General features: G+C 38.9%; 1 protein-coding gene across 2 annotated transcripts in view; it reads left to right on the forward strand.

Annotated features, from left to right (window-relative positions):
• Nucleotides 1-17,281, forward strand: part of ugp2b (UDP-glucose pyrophosphorylase 2b) — a 24,260-nt gene extending 6,979 nt beyond the window's left edge. The window contains exons 3-10 of one of the 2 annotated variants that reach the window (XM_008428888.2): nt 485-592; nt 2,755-2,940; nt 9,290-9,423; nt 11,123-11,420; nt 11,937-12,134; nt 14,344-14,586; nt 14,810-14,914; nt 15,679-15,786. In XM_008428888.2, the coding sequence (XP_008427110.1) occupies nt 485-592; nt 2,755-2,940; nt 9,290-9,423; nt 11,123-11,420; nt 11,937-12,134; nt 14,344-14,586; nt 14,810-14,914; nt 15,679-15,786 (1,380 nt within the window). Of the gene's footprint in view, nt 1-484; nt 593-2,754; nt 2,941-9,289; nt 9,424-11,122; nt 11,421-11,936; nt 12,135-14,343; nt 14,587-14,809; nt 14,915-15,678 lie in introns of both variants that reach the window. The other variant, XM_008428887.2, reaches the window with a different exon arrangement.
• The last annotated feature ends 3,160 nt before the right edge of the window (nt 17,282-20,441 follow it).

Below are 20,441 nucleotides of genomic sequence, written 5' to 3' on the forward strand. Positions count from 1 at the left end.
ATAAAGCTCAATAAATATCTTCTTTATCTCTATTTACTATTAAATAGACATATTTATAATTTAGCACTTAAACAGGTTTTTGAATTGCAATATGATTAATTGTAATTTATCAATTATCAATTATCAGTTAACCTGATTAAAATTTCTAATCGAGTTCCTTCACTATTTTAAATATATAAATTAATCTCATCGGTTTAATGAGACTGAACTGGGTTTACATTTTTCTATTCTATATTTAAATAGATAAGAACCAGACTGACCTTAGAATCTTACAATTTTTTTTCACAAAAAAAACTATAGCTAATTTTTTTTTTACATGGAAACCTTTAATCTCAATGTTGTACACTGTGGATATATTTTTAACTCTTTCCCATAACTAGACTGGGAGCAGCTTAAAAAGAAATCCCCTCCTGATCACAAACCCAGTGAATGAAATGATTCTGTAAACCACTCGCTACATTAATGTTTCTGTCTACACTTTCAGGTCTGCATGAAGGATTTTAAGGGCTTCAAGAACCTCTTCCACAGATTCCTGCAGGTGAAGGGCCCGTCTGTGGAATGGATCAAGATAAAACGGCCTCCAGAAGACTCGGTGAGTCCGGCTCCATCTGCTTCTCTCTGGGAAAACAAAAACTGCCAAATTCTATTCCCAGGATCCCAGTTTGGAACGTGTCCTTATTAACTTTGTTTATTTTCAAGAAGCTCTCCTGACCTTTTCAAACCTCTGTGTCTTGTTCTTGGACAGATGGAATGAGTTAGAGCAGAAGATAGAAAATCTGAAAATTATTAAAATACAATGATTCATCTGCGTACTGGAGGTAAAACTCAGTCTCCAGAGATTGTTTGGGATATTTCTGCTGATGCGCTGCTGTTTCTGCACTGAGAAAAAAAAACACCTGAGGACATGCTATAAGCGTTTAGCAATACCGAGAGGTATTTTTACAGCTGCGGGTATTATTATCTTCCTGGTTCCAGTGCTCAGATCAGTTCGGCTGTGAAATGGCACTGTTCTGCAGAAAGGGCACGGACAAATAATCCGGCAATTAAAACATGTCGGGTTATGTGTCACCCTGGTTAATAAATTGATACCACCCATTAATTGGAAACAGTTTGTACCTTGGTGGAATGTCTCAGGGTTAAGTATACTGCTATATTACTGCTGGTGGTTTGGATTCTTGTATTTCAGGTCACAGAAACCAGACCTGGAATGAACCTTTGCTTCTTTGTTGTAACTCTTTTGACAACACAACATTCTAGCTGTGTGTGTGTGTGTGTGTGTGTGTGTGTGTGTGTGTGTGTGTGTGTGTGTGTGTGTGTGTGTGTGTGTGTGTGTGTGCGCTTTATATATATATAGACATGTATGACAATCATGATGCTTTTCTAAAGACGTTGCTATGAGAGCTGCAGGTATCGCAATCAGATGGTTCTCCTTTATTTAGTCCGTCTCTCTTCTGGACTCGGTCATGGTTTGGGGGATCAAACATTTGTTCTTTTAGAAGCTGCACATCTCAAGAAACCCACATCTATCTCGTGTGTTGTGGCTGCATTTCCACCACCCTCTAAATATTTAGCTCTAGAACTATAAAACGATCTTCTTCTGGGAATCTAAAATAACACGGTTTAAAGCTTCCAAACCTCCCCACACAGGACATATTTGAAGACGCTTCACATCAGGATTCCTGAGCGGTTAGCAGCAGCAGCAGGAAAACAGCCGAGTCAAACGGGAAGCAGAAATCAGCAAGTAGAAAAAGTGACTGTTTGTGAATGTTTGTCTGCAATGCAAAGAAAGATGTAAAACGCTTTCGGATGTGTGGAGAGTGAATTACTAAAAGCAAAGAGGAGTTTTACAGCTTGGCAGCAAGGTTTATCCCCTGTTGCCTGGGAGTGAGTCTGGCTTGTGATTTGACATACTCAAATTGTCTGTGAACCACATGAGCAGATGTTTAAGAAAAAATGCATTCTCCTTTGATAGAGCCGGTGACTGCAGACATTCACCTCCTGCACAAAAGGAAATTCATTCCATGAAGGATCGTCTCTCTTCCTCTGAGGAAATGGTTTTCACCCTGAAAAAAATGCTTTTCTGCAAACTTCAGCAAAGTTTCATCTTGCTGGCATTTGTTCCTATTTGTTGTTGTATTTGTTCAACTTTACCTGATTTACACGACGGCGTATCAGACAAATTGAAGAAAGACAAAAAAAAAGGAGTAAATTTCCACCAACAACAAATGTTTAGCTTAATCACAGAAAATTTCTATAAAAACAATAAAATGTCTGACATGTCAATAATTTGGAAGAAAAATACTCAGGAATTTTTAGATTCAGACTCAGAAATTTTCTAGGAAAAATCTTTGAAATTTCAAAAGTTGAAAATATTTTGATTAATCACAAAGATTTTTCTAGAACAAACACGGAAATGTCTGAGTTGCCAAAGTCAGAAATTTTCCAAAAGTTTTGTAGTTTTTTTTCTTGAAAAAGTTCTAAGATTTTTCTCACAATTTCTCGGGGTGAGGGAGAGGTGTTTTAAATGGTTAAAGAAAGACGTAATGGAATATTGGTGACAATGGAAAGCTTCTGCTTATCGTTGAATTTCAAATATGTGTACAAACCAGTTTGGCTGGTTGATTGAAGTCAGACATGTAATAGTATTGTTGGGATACATTCCTTTGTCACTTTGTGTATTGTTGAGTTCATAGAGGAGAAAAACCGTTTTGGTGTCTACACAGTCTAAATTTCTGCCTGCCCCCCGTTCTACAGATCCAGCCGTACGATAAGATCGCAGCCCGGGGTCTGCCAGACGGCGTGGCCACCAGCCTCAACAAACTGGTGGTGGTGAAGCTGAACGGAGGTCTGGGTACCAGCATGGGGTGCAAAGGCCCCAAGAGCCTGATCAGCGTCCGCAACGAGAACACCTTCCTGGACCTGACCGTGCAACAAATTGAGGTGCAAACTCCTAGCAACCACACCACAAACAATGATTCCCCTCTTAATTCTGTTTCCCTAATATTTTTTGTGTTAGACTGTCATTGTGAAGTGAATATGTACAATTTAAATTGTGGCTGCAATTGGAATAAATTGTAAATGGCAGCATTTTTACTTAGCAGATCTGAAATCAAATCTGCACACCAGCTCTGTTCTGGGATCTTATTAATCTTACTCTACGTTCACACAGTACGTCTTGAACTCAATTCCAGTTTTTTGCTGAATTTCAATTCTTATATATATATATATATTTTTTTTTCATACTGAGTAATGTGTCTGTGTGAATAATGGTTTCAAGTGACCCCCCTGTGCAGAAGAAAGTTGAGATCGCATTGTTTGCTGAAGTAATAAAGGATATCGTCGTTTATGGATGTATTTTAACGTTTATTCAGCAATGGGAGCCAACAGTTTTGTTACGAGATCATAACAAAATGAAGGAAGCTATAAAAAGAAAGCACAATTAAGAGCAACAGACTTTTGTGGAGCATTGACTGAAGTCTGCTTCGAGTGCTGGGATTGTGACTTTACTGACACAGACATATTTCATAAGTTCATAATCATAATTTTCTTTCAGCCACTGATTATGTCTGTTCTGGTTTCTTCTGGTTAGTAATTATAACACACGTCATTGACATAAAAGTCAGATTAAACAATCGGACAGGTATCTGACTTTGTGCCAGATATGGAAGTGACTCAAATCAGATGTTTTTTGGCATGTGAAAAATATCAGAGTTGGGCTGTTCAGATTTTGTCTTTCAGTTTTTATGAATGCCAAGTGCCTTCTAAAAAGGACCAGATTAAAATTGGATAAATACACATTAGCTTTAAATCCGTCCAAAAGCTGTGACTTCTAGCAATGAGACACACTGGTTTTGTGTTTCAAGCTCATTTTATGATGGAAAAAAATGTAAATGTAGTATTTCTTCATGTGGCAACCAGCTGCCAGACTTCAACTCTTTAATCAAGCGTATTTAGCTTTTAAAATAAACACTGCTGAACTGGTGAGTTACATTTTTAAGTGTTTTTCTGCTGCAGATATTGAAATGAGTCCTTTTCAGCTTTTCTCCTAACGCTCTTCTGCCTTCTTGCAAACATCTGCAGTCACAACACCAGTGTCCTTTGAGGCACAAAAAACAAAACAACTGGATATAGATCCTCCTTTTTTTTCTGAGGAATGATGAATAAGTGCCGTGACGCCATTTCTTTTGTTGCTGCTTTCAACTGAGGTTGTTGCACAACCTTCATACCAGCAGCTCCACCAATAGATGAAAAGTTTCCTTCCTGCTGTGGTTGAAGTGGGATTTTCAGATATTCCTTCTTTAAGAATCCCCTTAGAACTAAAGCCCTTTATTTTGTCAAACTGTTAGCTTCAGTAGTTTTGATAGATTCAATTAAATACGTTTAAATTTGTTGTTTGCACAACACTGCAGTGCCTCCACAATGAGCAGGCACTGGTCAAAAAATGAAAAACAGTGTTGAGCAAAACCTTAGATCTATTTCCGTACATTTATGCTAGTCCAAACTTTGCCTCCTGGATTCTTAAGATCTCTGGGAGAGTTTCGTTGTTAGTTTTGACTTCTGTACTTCTTGTGTAATTGAATCTGCAGAGCCCCAGAGGGTCAGGCCACCTCAGTACTTTTCTGGCAGCAGTGCATTCTCGTTCTAAAATGTTACATGACCCTTCATATATATGTATATGTATATGTATATGTCACAAGGATATACTAAATAAGGATGACACCACCTGCTGCAACAGGAGAAGGATCTGTAGTTCTTATTGGATTAAACCCAAACTAATCATGTGAATAGCCAATAAAGCCTGGTGTGTTATTCAGCTGTGAGTTTCCCCTCACACCCTGAAATGTCTCTGATTTACTCTGTAAACAAGCTGAATTTAAACACAAAGTTTACCTTTTTAAAGCCCTAGATCCGAAACCTCTAACCAGAGCATGGGATGGTTTCTTCATGACTTCAACTAGTAATTTTTCTATGACCAAAAAAACCAAAATGTGTGGTTTTTGTCTTTTTTCCCCCGTTTCTTTTCTGGCAACTTGTTCATGACTTGTCAAACGTTATTTCTACTCAAGTAATTAGCTTTTACCCTGGTGTAGGAAGCTAACACAGAGGAGTGCAGGATTGTCCCCCAAAAAATTCTCCTAGTTCGTAGAAAAGGTTCAAGTGGAACTTGAACCTTATGGGGGGAAAAAAATCTTGAGAAAGTCTGAAAACTACTGATCAAGGTCTCTTTAAAAGATCACAAGGAGATTTCAAAGGAAAACAAACACTGAGTGAAGATTTAGACTTGTGCAGACCACTGAAGCTGGGCAAAGAGTGTCTCTTATTATCTAACATACCACAAACGTCTGCTCCAGGTTTTATCCTGGAAGTATTTTCAAATTTTTCATACAAAGAAAACTTTGTAGTGAATCAATTCTATTCAAAGTGAGGGGGGGGGCGGGGGAAGTCCAAAATTAAAGCCACATGTATTTGTTGATGACATCGGTTTGTTTCTCCAAGCCTTTATAAAGTCATAAGTGTGTTCCTGTTGGAAGGGAGATGATTTGTGGAAAGAGTCCTGTACGGTGTGTGTGAGGAGTTGCTGTGAAAGGGGATCTGTTGGTGTGTCGTCTGGCAGGGAAACAGAGACGGCTGTGTGTCTAGTCAGAGAGGAGAGCGCAGTTATTTAGGCCCCATCGTGCACCTCAACTTGTGCTGCAGCGCTACGCCCAACGCCCGAATGAATGTTCTTTGGAAGTCATACAAACAACAATCACGTCTTCCTGCTGCTTTTAGTGGGACCCCGAGCTCCGGCTTCGCTTTGATCTGCATTGGATAAAAGTGAAGTGTCGAGATTAGATTGTACTCCAGTTAGAGTAGCACTACCTTAACATATTTTTACTGTAGTGAAAACGGAAAGTAGCAGTCCAAGAAATTACTCAAGTAAAAAGTATTTGATAAAAATTAAAAAAAGCTACTAAGGTGCTGAGTAACTGATCAAAACATCCGTCACTTAATATTTAAAAATGACATAAAATGGTCAAAAGTATAAAGTTATATGGAAATTTTGGTATTTTAATGATCAAAATGGAAATAATTCATATAAATAGTATAAATTCAAAATAACAAAATCAGGCAGAACAAAAGTTTTCTGAATCAATTTCTTTCAATACAAAACTTACTTGTGAAACTCTAGCAGAAACTACAGATGTGTGCGTGTGTGTCTGGTGAATATTTGGTAAAAATAAGCTTATTCTCCTTTCAGTGAAGTTACTCACAATGAGCAAAGAACATTTGAGCAGACATTTCACTCAAGTAAGAGCAGCGATACTTAATAATAAAGTTAAACAAGCAAAAGTAAAAGGTACAGCATAGTAAAAATACTCCTAAAACTCGTTTTTTTCCCCCAAAAAGTTACTCAAGTAAATGTAACTGAGTAAAAGTAACTAGTTACCAACCACCCAACTCTGTTTAATAAAATACAGTGTAGCACTTATTGAAGGTGGTTTTACAAGAGACTCCTGGGGCTCAGCTCTCCTCTGAGCACACTGCCTCCTGTTTTCTGCACAGGTCGGGTCAGATTACCTGCAGACTGAATCGGCCTGTTCAGAGAAGAGGAAAACGGATAGAGGAAAATTAATTCCAGCCCCCCCCCCCACACACACACACACAGAGCAGCCTGAAAACAACTACTCCTGTGTGAGAACATTTCCCTTAATCACCAGGAAAGTAAAAAAATATATTCGTGATCAGGCACATCAGTGTACAACATTGTATGTTATTTTGAGAATAATTTTAGAGCTGAAACCAGCTCTGACTGGAAACTTGTTCTGTTGTTAGCGGTGAGGCTAATAGGACTTCTGAAGAAGAATGGATCTGATAGGACTGGAGTTCATTAAGGACTGTAGAGTCTTGTGATCACCTGTTATGCACCTCTTTTAAACAATTAGATCTCTGCCAGAAAATGTGCTGTAACTGTGTCAGTAATCAATTACAATTTAGGTAGTTTTTCTACACAACAGCCTAAAAGTCTGAATGTATATGTACTATGTAGGAAAATACTTAAAAAATGCAATCAAATAGGGGAAAAAATCAAATAGGGGGAAAAAAAACTGAACATGTTTATAAACAAAAACATACAAAATGTGATTAATTACTTCCCAAATAATTAAGGGTGGCTCAGTTAAAGTGCATAAAAATTATTTATTTGTTTGCCAAGTGATATCTATATTATTGACCCAAGCCATATTCATGGTGGATGGAGTAAAGGTTTTTATCCTAATGTACACCTTGAGAAAATATAAACTATAACTATGGTTATGTAATTAATACCTGTTGTTAGCTTAGTCCTATTCATTTCTTATGACTCTTATCTCCTTTACTGGCAGCCTTTTTACTAAAGGACTTTCACATTTGCAGTCCACACAGATGTTTTGTCCTTTGTAACACCAGTGAATGGAAGCAGCTGAAATTCTCAATCTCTACACATAATCAGTTTCCCACTCAAAACCTGTAAGTTGCTTTTCTCAAAACAGCACATCACCGGGTGTTTCGAACAACGAGATCTGCCTGCTTATGAATTCATTTTCACAAATGTCCAACATGTTTACTACATTAGCAGGATCTTTGGGGAAAATAAAACCACTTCCTCTCATCTTCCTCAGTATTGTTGTTTCAGAACTGATGTGGCCATGCATCAGTTTGAAATGTTACCGCTGGAAAGCTCCTTTCTGCCAACCAACCAGTTACATTCGTGTTGAAAACATTTGACAGCTGTGGTTTGCTTTTCCAGACGATACTCCATCATTTATATTTGGCAGTGTGCCTTCTCTCTAATAAGGGCGTGTCTCCAAAGGCTCTCTTTGTGTTTCTAAGGATTTTGGCTTCATATAATCCTGAAAACAAAACTGATTTAAGATCACAAAACTGTAAAAGAGACTTAAAGTGTCCAGTTTCTAGAGACAGCCATTAACGTCTCTGCTGTGTTTGCTTCCACGTCAACAAACTGCAGAGCAAAGCTGTAATTCGAGCCTTTGTTTCACATCTTTGTGGAACATTTTGAATTGTTTGTCGACGGGGAAGGACCATGACACTTACACAAAACTCCACAGAAAGATGAACAGTTCTCCCACTTATTACTTTTATAGACATCGGACATGGTGAGATGCTCTCGGGTGGTCAACGCCCGTCTCTGACGGGGTCAAAATCCAGCTTCTCCCATATGATTCACATCCTGCATCTGTTTCTGCCTCCATTAGTCGTCTGAATTTTCCTCCCCCAGAGATTTCAACAACTTTTTTTCCCCTAGATTGTAGTATTTGTAAAGTCTTTGTTGTTTAACCACAAATGAAGAAATAACTTTGTTTTGGCATTTTGGAGTTCAATCATACAGCGCTTTGTCAATTTGCCTTTGGGGAAACAACTCGAGGAGTTTAATGCTAAACTTCATTTCTGTTTCTATTCATCACTGCTAGTACACCAGTTTATTTCTGATGAATGTGTTGCAAAGTTTTAGTAAATAAAATTGAAATCTATGAAAAATAATAAACCTTGTCTAGCTTAATAAAACAAGGTACTTTAGTCAAGCATTATAAGTTAACATTTTCTGAGATAGAATGAGACCATAACTTTTTTTATCTTCTTTGTGAATTCATTTTCAGTTTAATTTCAATTCTGATTTTTTTTTCTTTACATACTTAACATCATATTACAAAACCAAACAGGATTTCTCAGAGATCTATGATAGTTAGAAAAATAATCGGATATACTGATAACAGAAAACACAAATGGATAAAACACTCTCTAAGAAGTATCTTCATTGTGTTCAGTTTGAACACATATTTGACTTTCTTAATGTACATCTAGTTATAAAGGCTATGAATGAATCACAAGTTAACACTGTGAACAGCTGTGGACCGGGCACACAGCCCTGAGGGGTCCCAGTACTAAGTGTGATGGAGCCAGTGATGTTTTTCCAATGCGGACTAACTGCAGTCCCAGTCAGGAAGTTCAGAAAGCAGCCTTAGGCAAAGAAGAGGACAGGATTCTGGGATATGATGGGTGTTGAAACTTCTGTTATTCACTGATAAGTGAAATGGTATGGATCTAATAATAGAATAGAATAGAAACGCCCTTTATTGTCGCACAACGGGGAAATTCCTAGATATTGTTTTATTGTAATATCGTTTTTATCAGTCTGTACTGGGGATTTTTAAGTGATGATAATGTGAAACTTTCCTTCCTTACTACATAAATATAGTAGTAATAGTAGTGTCTGTTGTGTGGGGTTTTTTTTTCTTTAAATCACCAATAGCACCTGAACAAGACGTACAACACTGATGTTCCACTGGTCCTCATGAACTCCTTCAACACAGACGAAGATACGAAGAAAATTCTGCAGAAGTACACACACCACCGGGTCAAGATCCACACCTTCAATCAGAGCAGGTGAGACCACTACATCTGGAAGCTGGTTTGTATTTTAAATAGCATCTTAGAAAAAGTAGCGGCTCTCTCACTGTCAACCACCAGTTGATGGAAAACGGTATCATTTAGTGTGTTAAGAACCCCACTGGGCGTTACCTGCTACCCGTGTTCATGAATGCATACCATCAGGAATAGACTGTAGATGTTTTGTAACATGTGGAAGAACCTGTTTGTGATGAATGCCGCACTGTCTGGAGTTCGTCAGCCAAGTGGAACTTTCATTTTCCAGTTGTGATTCAATTATTCATCAGCACCGCATGCCTTAGGGAGCCTGGGTCAACGCTTTTTCTGGGGCAGCAGCAACACTAGCTGGAGGATTTAATGTCAAAGAAGCTGAGCAGTTTTAAAAGTCATTTTCAACGTGAGAACAAAGAAACGCTGAGGCCATTACAGTAATTCCTAAAAATCCAATTACAGTCATTGTTCACTGGCACATGGAGAGAAAACAGTCAGCTTTAAACACCAAACAAAGCCATGAGTTATTCACCCACCTTCATTATGTTTTTACTTAAGGAAAGCTCAGAGATGCATTCAAAGGTCTGGTTATGTCTTTAACAGACTTTTTAAACCTTATTTCAGGAAAAAAAAAAAAAAAACTGAAAATAAAGAGAACTGATTTGCACCGAAACAAATCACCTGACATTGGTCACTAGCCTAAGAGGCTTTATCAGGCTGCAGTAATCTGATCAAGTCATAGTTTTAGACTTTCTGTCATTCTGTGTGATCAATTTTTTTTTGATAATTTTACTTGGGGGGGTGGGGGGGGAGGCTTGTGGCTCAGTGAGAAGAGTAGTTGTCTTAACAATTAAAGGGCTGAGAGTTTGATTCAAGTAAGCAACATGTCAGTTAAAATGACTTATTGCCATGTTTTTCACTTCTTTGCCCTCAAAGAGGTCTCAGGTTCTTCTTGGACAACTGTTCCACCTCCAGGGGAAGCAGGAGGTTTAAGTGTCTGAGCTCATATCAAAACGATCATCAGAATCAGAACTTGAATTAATCCCACTTTAACAAGACCATGACTCCACTGCGTAGCAAGTCTTTTCTCCCAAGGAGCTCATCTGTATTTCCTAGAGCTGCCAGAAGAGCTGCCAGTTCACATTTAGTCCAGCTCCTCATGAGGATTGTTAATCCTTCATAAAAACGCTTTGATCTGTCTAATTCTCACATGGATGATGGTTTTTGCACCTCACCTGTCTTCTTGATAAAACCTTAAAAACAAATTTGAAAAGATTCCTCCAGGTCACACTGGGATAATCAGTTTGAGTAAAAACAAAAGCAATATTCATAAAGATTTTATGAATAAATCCCAGTCATATCTAGGGCTGCAATAATGATGATTTTAGTCATCATTCCATCAATTATTCTGACTATTAATCGATTAACTGAATTTTTAAAAATGGTATTTTGTGTAGTTTTTCATTAAACCACTCAAGTTGTTTTTATGCCATATTAGAAATACAATTCCAGAAAATAAGCTAATAAGTTAAACAATTAATCAATCACTAATTAGTTTGACGATTATTTCAATGATTGATTAATCATGATTAATTGAATTTATTGTTTCAGATTAGTATTCCGTTAGTGACTACTTGACCATTTGAAGCAAAAAATGCAAAAATTATTATTGGTGATCATCTCATCCCTGTGCTTATTCATCCAGGTACCCCCGCATACACAAAGAGTCTCTCCTCCCCGTGGCTGCAAACCTGAGCATGACGGGCCAAAACGCCGACGGCTGGTATCCTCCCGGTCACGGCGACATCTACGCCAGCTTCTACAACTCCGGCCTGCTGGACAAGCTCATCGCGCAGGGAAAGGAGTACATCTTTGTGTCCAACATCGACAACCTGGGAGCCACCGTTGACCTGCACATCTTGCACCACCTGGTCAGCCAGCCCAACGGCAAGCGCTGCGAGTTTGTCATGGAGGTTACGGATAAGACGCGCGCTGACGTCAAGGTAGGCCCTGGAGGACGAGGACAGTTCGATGTGAATCTCACATTGGGCTAAAATGATTGATTAATCAAATGCCTTTAATTCATCACTAAAGTAATTGTCTAATATTTTAGTAATTTTTTAATTGTTAACTTTAGCATACAGATTAATAAAGGCCATTTGCTGAAAGAACAACACCCTCAGATGAATAATTAAGCCAAAACTGCACAAAAAGATCTATGCATTTTGCGTTTGAGATAAAAAAACAAAACCCTCTTTGTCTGTAAATCTGTTCTACCCAGAACTCCTCAAGTTGTATAGTTTTAACTTCACCTGGTTCAAATTATGTAAAACAAACAAAAAGAAAGTTGTAAAAAATGAATTTTAGGCACCTTTTGCTATCCAATTATTAATCTAATAAATAATCAACAAGTTAGTAGACAGTATTTTTTTCTATACAAATGAATGCTTTTCTACAAAAGTTGCAAAAGCTACTCTAAAGGAATGCTACATTATTGCATTTGTATTGTTTTTTCCCAGGGAGGCACCCTGATCCAGTATGAAGGAAAGCTCCGCCTCCTCGAGATCGCCCAGGTGCCCAAAGCTCATGTGGACGAATTCAAGTCGGTTTCAAAGTTCAAGATCTTCAACACCAACAACCTGTGGATCTCTCTGCCTGCCATCAAGAGGCTGCAGGAGCAAAACGCCATGGACCTGGAGATCATTGTCAACCCGAAGGTGAGCGAGGCGGAGATGAAACAGCCCGTTACACAACTCTGCTCTGATTGGTATCATCATGGTTTTCCTTTTGTAAACATACTAAGCAAAAATGGAGAATTTTCCAAATATCAACTTCAGATAAAGAGATATGTTGGTGAAAAGAGATGAGCTTTTATGCCTTTTCTCAGCAAGAAACCTCATCAGTTTCTGTTTGTCCTCATTTCTTTGCTTAAGATAAATTGAAGGGATGTGGTATGACATCCGTGTAATATTCCACGGCCTGTTCAAAGATAGCCATCGCCATTGTGACCAAGTTTGGAAAATAAACAGTTCAGGTGAAAGGCTCTTCCCTGGAAAATTAATTTAGTTTGACCTCACCCATCCTCAAAACTGGAAGGCTGCAAAAGATGTACCTAGCAAAAAATAAATGTAGAAAATTGAATGCTTTGTTTTTTTATTCATTTAGGCTGGAAATTCTCAATTAATATTTTTTTTCCCAAATCACCAATGCACAACTGCACATCTATCAATACTAATGAAAACATTCAATAAAAGCTTTTTTTAAATTTATTAATTCATTTAAAGATAATTTTGGACAGATTTATTTAGAAGTTATTGCGTAAATGTACTAGATTCCAACAGAAAATTCCTATTTCTTTCTTTTTAGAAATAGCTGCTTATTTCTGCTGTGAGTTTAAAGTGTGCGAACAGAAACTCCAACTTTAAAGCTGGGTTTTAGTTTGGCTGCTGCCTCGGAGCTAGATTAAACCTTCGCTCCCTCACCCATCCTTCACTGAGCAGACAACCACTTCAGGATATGAAAGTAATAAATTCACACTGAAGCCCTGCTTCGCTGTTGATTACTGCTGCTGCCTCTGCCCGAGCAGAATATACAGATGTAATCCTCATTACTCGACGGAGCTCGCGCTGTGATAAAGTTGTGTGTTATGTAAGAGGCAATAAGTGAGCGGGAACTTTCTGACTCCCCCAGAGCCAGAGAACTCGGTTTCTTGTGCCGCCCTCATGCATGGTAAAATCAGGCGCAGGTTTGATGCACAAGGACCTGAAATTGTGGATGTTGCGTAAGAGGCCTCTCACCGACGTCTGCCCGCGTCTCCTGTCGTTACATTTGTATGTGTTACATCACAGAAGCCTTTCACAGGGTAATTTTAGCTCATTATGAACCCCTCTGCGGCTGGAAGTAGCTTCACTTTTTAAACTCCAACCTCGTCAGCGGCTCGGTGCTTTCATCAGGTCTAGATGAGGCGTGCAGAAATATCTGCTCATGTTTCCGTCTGCGGGCTCAGGAAGCAATTTCTTAATGCATTTACAGCAGGCAGGGTGTCCATGCAGCCTTAAAAAAGTCTTCAATTCATGCATCTGAAATGAAGGCCTTAACATTTCTTAGATTCCTTGAAAAACAATTAATCTAAGAAGTGTTTTTCAATTAATTAGTCACAGGTCTTAAATTTTGTTGTCATATATTCTATGTAGTTTTCTTTTTTTCTTGTGGGACTTTAATGCTACAAGCAGTAAACGCAGTCACTGCGTTCTGTGACTCCACACAGTGGCAGCTACCGCTAACTAGCTGCTAATATACCCTAATAAGCTGGCTTTTTTACGTCTGTCATGGTTTAGTCCTTCACCCCAGTTCACTGGACGATATTCATCTTTAGTGTTGCCTAATGTTGCAATGCTGTAGAGTACATTACATATTTATCTTCTTTGGAAAGCACGCCCTGAACAACAGGCTGGACTTTGGCACGCAGTTGGTTCTACTTAGTGGTTATAAGCTAATCATCTGCACACATGAGGTCATTGGAGTGTGATCCAAAAGCGTGTGTGTGTGTGTGTGTGTGTGTGTGTGTGTGTTGGTTCAGGTGTGCAGCTATTGCAACAGATTTACTGATGGTAGAAAACCTGGAAGGTACATTTGTGCTCCGTTCTCAGCTCTGAGATGAAAACAAAGAGAGATGATCTAAAATTCAATAAAACGTACTAAAACTGTCACATAGACTAACTAGTAGCTGCCTAGTTTCAGTTCAAACACAGTAAGTGACTGATACAGTATAAGCTTAAACACAAGTAATCTCAAATAGGTCAACTCTTAACAGCTCCAGGATGGGAGCTAACTGTAACCGTGGTGACGAGGTCTAGGAGGAAAAAGAACGACAAGTTAAATACAAATTCAATTTATTTCAGTCACTTCATTTTTCCCTCCCTTCAGACGCTCGATGGAGGGCTGAACGTCGTCCAGCTGGAGACGGCGGTTGGCGCGGCGATCAAATGCTTCGACAACGCGATGGGGATAAACGTCCCCCGCAGCCGCTTCCTCCCTGTCAAAACCACGTCGGACCTGCTGCTGGTCATGTCCAACCTGTACAGCCTGGAGGCCGGCTCCCTCACCATGAGCCCCAAGAGAGAGTTCCCCACCACGCCGCACGTCAAGCTGGGCAGCTCCTTCACCAAGGTGGGACCTGGGAGCACGGCTGGCGTCGGTCATGTGACATGTTCACGCCGTTAAATATTTTATATTTGATACTGCGCTTTATAGCTGTTTATTTGGAACCTCCGCACTGTGCTGGTTAATCATTCTTACATCATAAATATGATACTTATGGGTTAATAAGTGATGTGATCTGCTGCCTGATAAAGACGAGGCCCAGATAAAGTAACCCTGTTGTTGTGTTCAGGTTCAGGAGTACCTGACCCGCTTTGAGAGCATCCCCGACATGCTGGAGCTGGACCACCTGACCGTCTCTGGAGACGTCACGTTTGGGAAAAACGTGTCGCTGAAGGTAAATCCTGCAAGGGTCAAAAATGTTTCACACGCGAGTCGGCGGCTTCGAACACAAAGACTCAAATTTTTGCGGATTTTATTTTAGGTGTATAAAGTAGAAGAGGTGCCAATGCAACGATTGCATATATTTTTTAAGCTGATCACCGATTTTTAAAAAGCCTGACCTGCCAATTCTATTTTTGGCCAATTTCTGATAAAAGTATATATCAAAAAATTGCTAGGTTGCCAGCAGTTGTGTGGTTGTGTGTCAGGAGGGCGGATCCATCCGTCAGTCCTTTTCAGATGACCGGTCGATCGGCAGGCTTCCAAGATTAAGGAAATTCGGTGCAGATTTATTGGCCGGACGATTTTTTGGTGCAGCCAAAAAGCAGGGAAATACCAATGCATGACGCACTTTTCAGATTTTAACTTGTGGAAGATTTTCTACTTTATTTTGATGAATCACATAAAATCCTAAATAATAAATAAAGTTTGTGTCAAAAAAGTCTGCAAAAGTTAAAATAGTTTGAAAATATTCAAGCCAACTTCATCTACTTATGTTTACATGTTTGTGTTCATTCATGTCCTGGATAAATAATAATGAATATGAGATGATATGAACATGAGAAGCTAGAAATTCCTCTCTCATTCTAACTACTGGAACCGGTTCTGCCGTCTGTCTTTGAGTCGCAGCTATTCTAGTTTTGCAAATGTTTCCCTGACGTGTCGCCTGCTACTTAAGGAGACTGGAACTTATCGTCGCTCTCTTCCTCGTCTTCCCAGGGCACCGTCATCATCATTGCCAACCACGGCGATCGGATCGATATTCCGGCCGGCTCCATGCTGGAGAACAAAATAGTGTCTGGCAACCTCCGAATCCTGGACCACTGAGGCCTTTTCCCAGCGTATCGCCGCCCCCTTCACTGTGCAGCCCTGATCATGTGACCTGTCCTCGACCCACTTGTCCTGTTTAGCCACTAAGAAACACAGAGGATTTCTCTTCTCCGGAGGTTGAAACTGGGCTCTGCTGCCCTCTGCTGGCTGATTAGTATATAACCATTAGGAAGTGTTAATTAAATAGTCCTAACTGCGACCTTAATAAGCCTGATATATAGATTAACAATAACACCTAACTAAAGCAACTTAAAAAAATGGATTACATTTTTTAATCTGTAGCTACTAGATTCAATGATAGCACTAAAAATATGAAATATTAAGTGATATTGGCTGTTAGCAGTGGCGATGCAGAACTAATGCAGAAGTCGGGACAGCTTAAATATGGAGACGTTTTAAAAATTAATCACAAGAAATGCAACGCATCCGCGGCTCGATGAAACTCGTTTTTCGGGATTCAAGAACACGCACTTGAATGCAACATGCCAAAACTTTCATAATTTTATGTAATCTTGTTGAAACTGTAACACTCACGTGCTGAAAAATAACTTAAACCCAGATTGAGATTAGTAAAAAAAATTTAAAATAAGTACATTTTCACTGTTTACAAAAAATTCCACCGTTTTGAAATCAGATCAATATTTATGGACCAGAGGCTTTGAAGGAATTCAGGAATGTTTGCCTCACCCGTTGCAGAAACGTTAAAAAGTTTCACACACAGTGTCAAACGAAGCTAAAAGAACGTGTAAAGCTGAGTTGAAGAGCAAGTCGTGATTCTTCACTCTATTTACCTGAAAACAGATTCATTTCACACATGCAAGTTCTCATTCAGCTTCATTGAAATATAAAATCTATAATCAGAGCAGCTTTCAATCTAACAAAGGTAAAATTTTGAGAGTGTGGAGCCACTAAATGACCCTGAGGTGATAAAGTTGTGCTGGCCGATAAGTTGATTGTCTCTAAAAACCATGAAAACTGTGAGAGACCTTTCTGTACTTCCATTGCAGACGTTCAGTTTCCAACAGAACTGTCTCGAATCGAAGCTTGTGCCATGTTTTCATGTTCTTACAGCAGAAAACCTGACAGGACCAACATTCAGGCATGTTGTAGCTTATGTGTTTGTAGAAACATGTGTCAGTTTCAATGGAAAGCCATTACTTTACCCCTATGAGATTAAACAAAAGGCATTCTTTGTGTTTGATTGTAGCATGTCGTGTCGTCTGAAGCCTCTTCGTCCATCCAACTCACCCAGTGCCGTTTCTGTATGTGCAGTATTTCCTGTTGCTTTGGTTTACACACAAAATAGTTTTTTATTCATTGTCAAACCATGTACACCAAGTCCTTTTTTCTTTTTTCTTTTGCATGGTAATACTTGAGATGGGTTTGGCTGGTGCATACAAGGAGCAATAAGTGTTGATCTGTGACAGCAACAACGTTCCCAGCCCAGTTCTGCCTCCTCAGAGCTGAATAAAGTGCAATATGAAGTACCGAACACGCAGTCTGTGGTCTGTTCATCTAGAATCCTCTGTTTTTTTTCTTAACAGAGATGTAGTTCATAGGTAAGTGGGGATGTTAAGAATTTCAGCTTTAAATTCATGTTCAGAAACAGATTTAAGTTCAATTTACGACGTAAAAAATTAGGGTGTTCGCACAACCTTAAAAAGTCTTAAATTCATATGTCTAAAGTTATGGCCTTAAAATGTCTTATATCCATTGAAGAACAAGCTGGCCTTAGTTACGGTAATCACAGTTCTTAAGTTTTGTTGTGGTGGGAATTTAATCTCATATATTCTATGTAGTTTTCATTTTTCTTGTGGGACTTTACTGTTACCCAAAACTGGTAGCTAGCTAAGAAGGGTAAAACTAGATAACTTTTTTCATAGGTAAGTGCAGATTTTTTGCCATTTGCCTGGATGGTGTTTGTCTTAGCCAGTGGCTCACTTCTCATTCACAATGGCCTCACAAAGTCGCAAATTTGACTTGGTGAAAACTTCAGAAATCCTGAAAAGTTGTTTTGGCCAAAAGTGTTTTTTTGTTTTTCACATCATTCTGTTAGTTTTACTAGATGTTATTACGTAAAGTTCCACTTTTTCCTCTTTTTTTCATCTCTAGAGAATTTTTGGAACACATAAAATAGACCTTTGTGTTCTTTTTGGTCTTATAAATCTTCCATGGATGCTATTTTTGCTCAGTCTCTTTCTATTTGGCTGAATCATCAGCTCCATTCATTATTAAAAAAAAGAAGAAAAATATCAAGTGGTGGAAGTAGAACCACCCTCCCGTCGTTGGGCAGCATCCAAGTGAAACAACACAACTAAATGTCACTTTTACACTTTATTGTTTAAAGTTGATACAAAAAAGTGTTTGCTGGAAACATTCTTTGATTTTGCCTTTTACAAGCACAAAGACAGGAGAAGAGGTGAGTAAAAGATGGAGGGATGAACTGGTGTTTGAGTCAAAACAGGGTTGAGAGAACAGTAGAGAGACAGAGGGAAGCCCTTTATTCACACAGAGTCCATGAAACGAGACCAAACAAGACTTGAGTGAAGGAGAGGACAGAAGCTTCGTCTTTTTTCCCTCCTTTTTTTTAAGGTGACGTATCCTCAGATGGCTGTAGCATAGGGTGTGCAAGCGCGTGCACGGGTCATCGGTTTCTCCCTGAGGTGAGTTAGTGTGTCGCGGTCTGAGGATACGAGGAGAGCTACTGCGTGGGCAGAAACTGAACACATACAATCAACCCGTTAAATTACAATCTCTCTCTTTCTTGCATACAAACACAGAACGACCGATTACCTGCGAGGGTTCGGACTTTGCAAGGACCTGAAGGTTGGAAGAGACGCTTCAGTTTTGTCTACAGCTTCAGTGTCTCGCTAATGTAGGTCGCACCAACGCGTGCAAGGCAGTAGGAGTTTGGGAGAATCTGTGCTTTTATTTTATTTTATTTTTTAATAAAAGAAAAAGTGACATCAGGACTGCCTCAGTTAAATCTATTCCCTTTTCTCAGGTAGGAGGGAAGAGGGTGGATGCATAGTTCAACTAGAAAGTTTCTGGTGAGCAGTGGGAATTTTATTAAGGTACAGCAAGTTAAGGGTTCAAAATTTTTTCATCAACTCATTCCTATAATGTGATGTCTTTTAATGATTTGCTTGAGAAAGTATCAATCCGCTGGATGGAGGAAAACTATCACATTTCTTCCTTGCTCATAAGAAAGAAAGTCAGATGTTGTGGATTTGTTAACGGTTGCACAAAAGATAGTCATGGTGTTAAAATCCTACGACTGTCTTAAGAGATGGGGGTCATTTGGATGTCACGAGTTTTTTTACTCTGTGCGTGGTCCAGGTGTCTTTGTGTGTGGTTTCGGGAATTGACGGTCTGACGGGACAACCCCCTGCTTCCCCGCTGTCTTACTGTCACATTTGCCCCGTTTCTCCTGAGCCTTGTGCTCAAACCACAGGAGGGTTAATCTAAAAAAAGTGCCACCCATCTTAAGGACATTTTAAAAGTAGAAGTGGCATACAGAAAACAGTATGTCTGTAAAGCAGCAGACAACCAGCTTGACAAATTAAACTAATATCTTGCTATTCATGTGTTACTATATAAAGAATAATACAGTCTGTCTATGCAGCAAACATAAAAAGTGGCTACTCTATTTACTTGTGTTTATTCTTCATTGTCCTTTAAGTCTAAGTATCAGACATTAAATAATACTGTACATTGATATACAAATCAATGTTATTTTATTAGCAGTATGAATGTTTGCTTTTGTGGTGTATATATAAATAAAAAGAAGCTATTCTTTTTGTAAAAATTTGGGGGAAATTCTATAACACTTGTTTTTTTACTAAATCATATGTGGAGTATCTCATATCGTCTTGATCTAGAAAAAAATAAAATAAAATAAAAATGCATTGTTGTTCTCATTAAGCATTTACGAGAACCATTTCAGTGAAAAGGAAAGGACAGGCAGCCCTGATAATCTGTGCCTCATAGAAAATCACACGAAGATGATGCTTGAAAAGCACAAATTGTCACAAAGACCTGGGAAAAAAAATCAACGCACGTCTCTACTTGTGGCAGCTGCGGCTCACGAATCAGATGAGTCAAATCCTTTGTGCTGTGATTATTCAATCAAAGTGGAAATGCGCCGATCAATTAACCAGAGATCAGAATTGGAAGATTTTTCTCTGATCGGTGATCAGTAGTTCAAACAGTGAAAAATAACTTTTCCTCTTTTTCCAAGTGTTTTAAAATCAAGAAGCCATTTTAGTCTATAAATTTATCAGCTACAAAGAAGAACTTGATGCCCTTTTTTGAGTTTACAATCAATCCGCTAAACTCTGCACTTTAATACATATGTAGTAACAATCTGGTAATTTTTCTGTTGGCCACAATCAAACAATATGTGGTACTTTTATTTTTTTCTAAAAATACAGCTTGTCAAAACTGGAATAGGCAGATCAGACTTGGTATCAACCAACACGAGTCTGACTGGTGCATCTCTGAACCAAATGTAGGAGAAAATGACTAAATTGCTTCAGTTTGCTTCAACACAAAGGCAAGAACCATATTAGGGCCCTGTGTGTGTGTGTGTGTGTGTGTGTGTGTGTGTGTGTGTGTGTGTGTGTGTGTGTGTGTGTGTGTGTGTGTGTGTG

This window comes from Poecilia reticulata, linkage group LG15 (assembly GCF_000633615.1).
Source record: "Poecilia reticulata strain Guanapo linkage group LG15, Guppy_female_1.0+MT, whole genome shotgun sequence".
Taxonomy (NCBI): Eukaryota; Metazoa; Chordata; class Actinopteri; order Cyprinodontiformes; family Poeciliidae; genus Poecilia; species Poecilia reticulata.